The following is a 9,528-nucleotide window of genomic DNA, read 5'->3' on the forward strand; positions in this document are numbered from 1 at the left end:
ATGGTAAGGCTGGATAAAAAGTTGATTTGAAATGCAACTCATAAAGATTCCATCCACCCCGTCAACTCCACCTGAACCATTGACTGTATATAGTCTGTGTATACGCCTGAACTGTCCACTGTTTGTAGGGTATGCGACATTCATGTCTTGAACAACATTCTTGCAAATATCTTTACTAGGCCACCATAATAACTATACTACCGGGAAACTTGAAAAAAAAAAAAAAAACAGTATTGATGTTCCAAAACTTTATTTAATGTAAGAAACAGCAATGCCTAAAACTAAATATTATTCAACCAAGGTTTGGTAAACGACAAGAAAGTTACACACTACCAAACCAACTGCACTGTCTACAATTGAGGTAAAAAATTAGGGTTTGAAAAAAACCTGGAATAAAACTTTCTAAAAGATTTCTTAAACAAATACATCTGAATAAAAACACATTACAGTGAAGTATAATACACTTTAAATGTCAAAATAATGTAGCACATTTATTTGCTTTTTGCTAAAAAACTTCATCTCCTCCTTCGGCTTCTTCTTGTCCTGAAAAAATAGTTACAGTTTAATTATCAGAAGAGAAAAACAGAGAATCTATACATGTTTGATGTGTTAAAAAAATTTTTAAAAAGAAAAGTTACCATATATTGGCAGACTAATTACACTACCGATGACGGACTTCCAAAAGTCATATTTGAACAACGATATTACCTAGTAATTTCAAACTACGGTAAAAAATAATGTTATTTGGATTCAGAAGGTAGAAGACTAGTTATCAAAATGAAAAATTTGTGTGGAGGTAGCTGTATTGAATAAATACTCTGCCGGTTTTACTGTAGTGTTTTCCCTGCGCTGTAGTTAATTATAATACTACAGTAAACTACAGTAGATGTAATTCGCGTACGTTTATTTATTTTCAAAACCATTGTAACTTTACAAACTGTAGTCAATTAATATACAGGGTGTTCATTTGAAAACTTTCCATATCTGTTGTGTGCAAAGGTAAGGCTTTTAACACTTGTTTGTTCTTATTTCCCCCTAATTTGGACATGCCAAATCCAATAAAATTATTTTCAATTTCGAAAAATGCCCCAAAAGGGCCCAATTTGGGGGGTAGGGGTGCTTTTTGAGAAATTTTCAAATGTAAACATGGGTTGTGTGATACATCAATTTAAAGGTCTAAACACCCCGACTAAATTGGTGCAATAAAAATGTAATTATCTTTAACCGTTTTTACAGGGTGGGTCAAAACGTTTAAAAAAAGGACTTTGAAGTTAAGTACCGTGTTACCCGAACTACTGAACGGAACAGCGCCAAATTTCTTTCCAAGCTTATTCTTGATCTACTCTTTAAGATAACTTGTAATAAGGGCATTTTCCATGCTATTTTCTAATTTTTAAAAAATCTCAAATTTTAAGAATAAAAGAAAGCTGAAACTCAAAATTCTTAAATAGCAAGGTATAACAAATTTCATACCACGTGAAAGGTCCTTTTTTAACAAACATTTTACGTAGTTAAGTTTTCTTTCTATCTCTTACCGTTTAAAAATTTCAGTAGAAAAACTGAATTTTCCATAGTAATATTGTAACTAGTTTTCTAATAAAACAGCCAAAATTCGTCTCTAGACACATTTAATGGTGCATTAACTGAAGGAAACAATTCATAATTATTGATACCCTGATTGACAGACAAGTCATTACGTTTTACTTTGTGAAAAACAAGTCTTATAGCTGATAAGGACAACCTACATGTGGGCCGCTTTCTGTAGAACCATTGACTAGTCAATGGTAGTACTAATTTCAAAAAGTACTATTTTCTGTAGTATCTAATCGAATATGGTGTACACTTAAAAAAATAGACTTTATTTTTACTTATTGGGCAGAACAAAAGTGTTTCAGGATAACTGCAAAGTGTTTAACAATAAATATCCAGGTTAGACGTTAAGTCATAAAGCTGTAAATGATTTAGTTAAGAAATTTCTGAAACTGGCTCAGTTACCATTGGGAAAAGAACAGGGTGAAGGGTCCAAGATGAACTGACACAAGTAAAAGTAGTTGATCAATTTGTAATTAATCATAATACATCGTTGAGCAAAGTGCAATGTGTTTTGTTAGAAAACTAGTTATAATTTTACCATACAAAATTCAGTTTTTCTACTGAAATTTTTAAACGGTAAGAGATAAAAAGAAAACTTGAATACGTAAAATGTTTGTTAAAAAAGGACCTTTCACGTGGTATGAAATTTGTTATACCTTGCTATTTAAGAATTTTGAGTTTTCAGCTTTCTTTTATTCTTAAATTTTTAGATTTTTTTAAAATTAGAAAATAACATGGAAAATGCCCTTATTACAAGTTATTTTAAAGAGTAGATCAAGAATAAGCTTGGAAAGAAATTTGGCGCTGTTCCGTTCAGTAGTTCGGGTAATACGGTACTTAACTTCAAAGTCCTTTTTTAAAACGTTTTGACCCACCCTGTAAATACGGTTAAAGATAATTACATTTTTATTGCACCAAAATAGTCGGGGTGATTAGACCTTTAAATTGATGTATCACACAACCCATGTTTACATTTGAAAATTTCTCAAAAAGCACCCCTACCCCCCAAATTGGGCCCTTTTGGGGCATTTTTCGAAATTGAAAATAATTTTATTGGATTTGGCATGTCCAAATTAGGGGGAAATGAGAACAAACAAGTGTTAAAAGCCTTACCTTTGCACACAACAGATATGGAAAGTTTTCAAATGAACACCCTGTATAAACTACTTTTTATACAACTATTTAAACGGTCTTAGTCCCAGTACCATATGTATAGGGTAATGAGAGGTTTTAAAGAATCTGAAGCCCCTGTATTCTTAATTTTCTCTGGTAAAGCATCTAAACTCCATCGCATTAACCCTTTGAGGTCGAATTTTTTCCACATTTTTTGGAGAATTTAGCTTGCCATTCAAGCAGTCAGAAAAATGGCGCCCAGTGACCTATACTCGCCATTTGACCAAAAAAATTAACTTTTTTTATTTTTGATTTTTTTTTTTTTTTTTGTCCTTGTAGGTTGCCATTTTTGAGCAGTCGGCAAAATGGCGGGTGGCGACCAATACTCGCCATTCGACCGCAAAGGGTTAAAAATAAACGTCGCTGTTCCTTAAAATAAAGATTGATGTTGGTATTGGTATTCAACAATGATCCATCTTTCATGTTGTGACCTCATGCTATCTTACTTAACAAAATCTATATAAATAAAATTAGAGTTTTGTCTGTACATTGCTTAGAATAATGAACTTTTTGGTTATTTTTACATTTCATAGGTCAGAGAAACCGAATCAAACCTTATCTCAATTTCTGTCTGTCTGTCTGTCTGTCTGTCTGTCTGTCTATCTGTCATTCTCTTGGTAACGCTAAAATACGCACTTTATTACAACTACTCCTCAATAACTATAGCACTGTCCCGCCTGAAACTTATTTTCCAAATACTATACATATATGAGATGGTTTTAGACGTATTTCATCGAATATGAGACAGTTAGATATTTAACAGTAAACCCTTGAAAATCAAGTTTTTGTCGATTTTTGACGTGGAATTTCTGGAAGCCCATGTTAACCTTATGAGAAATGAAATTATTGAATCTTAACAGCTGTTTCAATTAAACAAGTTGGTTCTGTTCTGTGATGTTCAATAGCATTAAAGTTACAAGGATTACCAACAGGGTGCAGCACTAGCACTATTATTTCTTTTACATTTATGACAACAGCTAATTTGCAACCTGGAGGCGAGTGAGCGTAGCGAACGAGCTAACCTGAAGGCAAGTGAGCGTAGCGAACGAGCTAACCTGAAGGAAAGTGAGCGCAGCGAACGAGCTCCAACATACAGGTGAGTGAGCGTAGCGAACGAACTTCAACCAGGACGTGATTGAGCCATGCAAACGAGATCAGATAGTAAAAATAAAAGTAAGCCTACCGTTATAGGATCGACCGGCAGACACAGAGGTAATTTAACCTTTTATTGATTGTCATACCGATCCGGAACAACAAAAAACAACATAAAATGAAGCTATGTATAATAGTTTGGCCAGCATATCTTAAAATATGCAAACCAACTGCTGTTCGTTATATAAGAAGGTTTCAACTGAATATTATAAGATCCCCGTGCGTAGAACGGGTACACAGCTAGTAGTAAATAATAAAAGAAACAATATACTTACTTCTTTGGACCTTTGACAAAGCTCCAATCAACTCCGATTTTCTGTCCAAGAATTTCTGATTGGTCCAGAGCCTCTCTGGCGGCAGCGGCTTCCTTGTACGACTCGTACTCCACGAGAGCATAGCCCTGTAAACAACCGATGTTAATAGTTGTTTGAAACTAGTGCTCAATAATCACCAAACAGTCGCAGGACAAACGTCAGATTAATAATACAAAATTGGATGGAAACATAAGTTTTCTTACTTATTAACCTTTCCCGGACGGCCTATAGTATGTAAACAGACAGCAAAATAATTTTGGATGGAAGCCAAAAACATTATTTTTCTATCTATAATTGATAGGCCTAGAATGTTGAAAATAGTTTAGGCCTACCTTGCAGCACTTTTGTTTAAAATATTTTTTATATCCTTTTTCAATTTTTTTAAGCCAATTTTTTGTTACATTATTTAAAAAAAAAAATTAAATTTAATTGTTTATATTTCTAGAATAACATTTCTCATACATCGGTTAAGGATATAATTGAACAAAAAGAAGTTTTTTACGAAGATTAATGTTGTTATATAAAATCAACTATAACAAGAGATGTCGTAATAATTGGCGGATTTATCCGCCTACTGTCCGCGGAGCCAAAATGAATAGGCGGATATCCGCCTATAGTCGGGAAGGGTTAAAATTGTAGCTAATGGACACATGTATTTTTGATTTTTAATAGGTTTTCAAGTCACCTTTCAAGGGTTGAGAGTATTCGATCGTAATGATGAGCCTGGCAAACTTATCAAGGAGCAAGACGTGGTGAGGTTTGCCAAGTCACAAAGACTTGAGCTGGATTGGACACATTGTACATTAGCTTACCAGAAGACAGGGTTGACAAACCCATCTGGAATGGAAAAGGTTTCTTCATTACCAAGAGAGGTTGCTGATTAGGCCTACTAAAAGGGTTAAAGACTAAGTTGAGATAGATGGTACTAAAATAAATAGGCCTAGGCCTATTAGAGGAGAGAGAAGGAATGTTCAAAAGCATTAAAATATGATTATGAGGGTGATATACCTTAAGAAAACCTGTTCTTCGGTCCAAATTCAGATGAATATTTTTTATGTCACCGAACTCTGAAAATTTGTCATGAATGTCATCTTCTTGAGCTTCTTCATGTACTGAAGTGACAAAAAGAATCCACCCCTCCACAGCTGAAACATGTTTAGGCTATCACAGTCTGGAGTTTATACTAACATAAATTGTCAAAATAGAATCTAAACAAATAAAATACCTATCAATTGTTAAAATAGGTAATTAGGCCTGATTACAAAATATAAAAAAAACTAGCAATAAAAGTTCTAGTGCAATTGAGTGTATTGCTTTGCTAACGTAGTGATCAATTTCTCAGACTTCAAGTGGATAGGCATACCGGTATCTAAACAAATTAAATGGGTTTGGATGGCTTTCCATTAAAGATTTGTCATAGCCTGCCTTCTTTAAAAAATGCTAAACTGGCATAGACACTAAAAAGTAGGTTGGTATACAAGCAGTATATTTCCACACTGAGTGTAGACTATTATTAGGCTACAGCATGAAAAACTGAATCTCAAATATCGTATCTTAAATTAGAAAATTGAGTCCCCTTAAAATGTACAGTGTATGTTAATAAGTAGTAATGTTCTTATATCAAAGTACGGAAAGTAAATAAAGATACGTCTTAACACTTAAAACATATATTTACGCTTATACTGTTACTCACAAGACGGTAAATATACAAAAGATGGTAAGTGGTGATCGATTTCGATTGGACACTCCGATCATCATCAGACCCAATAGACAAATGACCAATGTTGGTACCAATGTTGTTACTGGTCGTCATTCGCCTATTGGGTCTGATGATGATTGGAGTGTCCAATCGAAATCGATCACCACTTACCATCTTTTGTATATTTACCGTCTTGTGAGTAACAGTATAAGCGTAAATATATGTTTTAAGTGTTAAGACGTATCTTTATTTACTTTCCGTACTTTGATATAAGAACATTACTACTTATTAACATACACACTGTACATTTTAAGGGGACTCAATTTTCTAATTTAAGATACGATATTTGAGATTCAGTTTTTCATGCTGTAGCCTAATAATCTTTATAATCTTTATTTACTTTCCGTAAATTTAATAACACGTACAATGCTGATCAAGAAATTATTTATATCAAAGTGTCAGTTAATTTCTTGGACAGCCATTGTAATCTACCAACTTAAATTCCTGCTTCAATTTAAAGCTTATAATTCACTTACATCTCTGTGGGCCGGGGTCCTCGTCATCTTCCACGTCCATTGTCTCATAGTCTCTAACTTCTTCCCTTGCACTCTTCTCTCCACCAAAACCTCTACCTTTCCTCTTCTTTGCCTTATCTTTGAGACGAGCAATGCCCTCTAAAACAGATATCAATAAGTTAAGTATAGCCTTAGCCTACAAGAAAACAAACAAGGGCTCCATTTATAAACTTAAACCAACCCTCAGCTTGTCTTAAAATCTTAAAATCTGAGGGTTGCTGGTTTAATCCTATGCAGGATCTATTTTGGGTCCCAGAAGCCATTTTTCAAACAATTAATCTTAGCCTAACAACATATGGATACTAACATCGCTTGCAATAAGATCAGGGTTTGAACTGTTTCCTTAGAAAAACCAAATTACTATCATTAAATCTCCAACTAAGTTAGGGGGCCAACCACATGAAAACGTAGGATTATGATGATTATTTAGATTTTCCATTTTAAGTTAGTTAATCAATCTTAGCGATAGGCCTACTTATATAGCCTACGCCTACCCAATGTAACTTATTTTGTTTTTGTTAGAATACAGATTATTTGTTATTGATTTAATTAATTCCCTTCTTCGTCATCTTAACGTGGGGAACACCCAGCAGGTTTCTTTGCCTGGTAGGCCTATTATTTATTTACATTCCAACGGCGTAACACCAATTTACAATTGAAAGCGAGCTTAGATGGCTAACAAGAGAAATTGAAAATGGGCTACCATACAATGCTAATACAAGACGATGAGTAAAGAATATGGACTGTAGGCCTACAGGAATATTGAAAGGAAAACATGCAGTAAACACTTTGCCGCAGTTACAGTAACTTACATCCATAACACGATGACAAAATAAGTTACATGTGAGACGGTTTCACAAAATGATAACAATGAACATGGGATTAATTGTGGAATGAACCATGGCACGGGACGTAAGGTCTATGTTTATCCCAGCTACAATGAGTATTTCTAGTCTTAGGAAAAGAGAGCACTAAGCCCAAACTTTCATTTAAGATAATGATTCTGGCAAAGTAGACCATGGTTCAACCATATTAACGTAACATTTAACACGTAGAGTGCAGCCGTTCCCGATCGGGTATGGTGCGTCCGTACCCCATCGGGAACGCTCGACAATGCCTTTTGTATATCTTCGTTTTTGCACTAGCGTCGGCCAAAAGCGGACCTATACCACGTTAGAGTGTAGTATGTGACTTGCATTTTGTTGTGGTGTAACTTAGGTTGGTAGTAAATTTCCCCGTAAAATCCCCGTCTGACATTCTCAAAAATCTACTTTTTGTCCCATCTTTTTCCCTCCATTTGGCAGTAGGCTACAATACCAATGGGACCGGCTACGTTCCAAGCAGTGCTGCTATCTGTGGGTGTTTAGCAAACTACGTCGACTTTTGTTGTAAAGCAGGACATCCCCGTACGTTATTTGCTATTCGTCAGACCAAAATTGGAAAGCCAATCGGGTTTGTTTGACGCTGAGGGCTGCGCCACACTGGGGATATGCCCGCCATTCGACGTACGTACCGCAGCAAGCGTGTTAATCATGTGGTTGTGTTGGATTATGCTGGGTTTGTTTACTCTTTGAATTACCAATAAAAACACAACAATTATCGGAATTATGGGAATTATTGAAATTATGGGAAACTTAGGCAATCTAAGCGTGAAAGCATTAGGCCCGTATGATTATTATCAAAAGATCGTCCCAAGTTAGGCCTAAAATGGACTAGGATCAAATCCCAAAATATCCGAATGAGAGAAAGCCCAGTTGGGTCGAAATATTTTACAACCATACATCACTGTTTCAAAAGTTTTCTTCATGTAGGCCTAGGGCCTATCCCTTCTAGCTTATTGAAGAATTAAATAAAAGGATAATAAGTTTAGGAAGGCCAGTATACTTACGATCTCCTTCGTCGTCAACTTCAAACTCTTCGGCATTGTCAAGTTCTAAGACATCTGCCATGTTACAAGAAATTAATGAATATCCTTAATGTCAGTTTTAGTATAATAAAAACTTAACTTTATGTCTATTCTCAACAATACAAAATTGCGCTGGAAACGACAAGGGAACAGACAGGTTAAGGTTAGCTTGATGTATCACCGTCCAGTCCACCGCTACCGCTACCATTGCTACCAACCGTACCGAAACCGAACGAAACGAACCGATGGCGATGATACCTGAACCTGATACCATAGATTAAACATACTCCTCAAGCTGATACCAATACTAACCAATACAACCATCAAAACCCCAAACCAAAACCAAACAAAACCAAAATTACGAAACTCGAAACTTCAGTTCTTCTGTCTTCTTCTCTTCAGTATAATAGAATATTTTCTGGGGATGCGGAATACTATCCCCCGGAAAACTACCCCCCAGGTGAAACGTGACGTCACAAAATCTGCCAACTAGAACTAACCAATATGGAAGCCGTGTCCGCGACTGGAATACTACCCCCCTTAGACAAATCATGCTATGTAATTTTAATTTTAATTCAAATAATTCCGTTGGATAATAGAAAAGGCATGTGGTGAATATAAAACAGATTTTCGAAAAGTTACAGCAAGTTTGGTTGGTTAGGTTAGATTAGAACTGTTTGACAACTAAAAATTTGAGTGTCCGTGACTGGAAAACTGCCCCCCCCCCGGTCTCTGACGTCAATATGACGTAGGAACCTGCTTGGGGGGGGGGGTAGTTGTCCGGGGGGTAGTCTTCCGGTGACGCTATCCATAATGATAATTATTATTATCTTAACTTATATTATTTATTTTATCTACTGTACTAGTTTTTGAGTTATCAATAAGATGGTGTACAATAATCATATGTCCCATTGCATGTTTGGCTTGACCCTTAGATAATTAGTAACATTGAATATTTAAACATAATTGTAAATTGGTTTGTTTGGACCGTTGGAAGCAAAATAAAATAAAATAAAACAATCTAGGTTCATATTTGAACATAAATATTATATTTTAAATAAAAAATGTTTTCATTAAAAGGATTATAAAATGTAATGCGGTATTTTAAAAATACCT

The 9,528-nt window shown here is 35.1% G+C and overlaps 1 protein-coding gene across 1 annotated transcript; it reads right to left on the reverse strand.

Annotated features, from left to right (window-relative positions):
• Positions 1–233: 233 nt before the first annotated feature.
• On the reverse strand, positions 234–8,596 carry LOC128996734 (RNA-binding protein 8A-like). The gene is made up of 5 exons (XM_054422184.1): positions 8,395–8,596; positions 6,468–6,605; positions 5,241–5,377; positions 4,194–4,318; positions 234–543 (listed from the first exon to the last, which is right to left on the reverse strand). Exons 1-5 carry the CDS (start codon positions 8,453–8,455, stop codon positions 516–518), a joined length of 489 nt encoding a protein of 162 aa, XP_054278159.1. The 5' UTR covers positions 8,456–8,596; the 3' UTR covers positions 234–515.
• Positions 8,597–9,528: the final 932 nt, after the last annotated feature.

This window comes from Macrosteles quadrilineatus, unplaced genomic scaffold, assembly GCF_028750875.1.
Source record: "Macrosteles quadrilineatus isolate MER2022 unplaced genomic scaffold, UCM_ALF_1.0 Scaffold_6__1_contigs__length_79288215, whole genome shotgun sequence".
Taxonomy (NCBI): Eukaryota; Metazoa; Arthropoda; class Insecta; order Hemiptera; family Cicadellidae; genus Macrosteles; species Macrosteles quadrilineatus.

What these genes read in the sequence shown, in the direction of transcription:
- LOC128996734 (XM_054422184.1), bottom strand. Translation starts at nt 8,455, where the DNA reads ATGGCAGATGTCTTAGAACTTGACAATGCCGAAGAGTTTGAAGTTGAC. An exon ending in AGTTGACGACGAAGGAGATC is followed by an intron (nt 6,606 to 8,394) that starts GTAAGTATACTG and finishes TATCTGTTTTAG; the next exon opens with AGGGCATTGCTCGTCTCAAA. An exon ending in GGACCCCGGCCCACAGAGAT is followed by an intron (nt 5,378 to 6,467) that starts GTAAGTGAATTA and finishes AACATGTTTCAG; the next exon opens with CTGTGGAGGGGTGGATTCTT.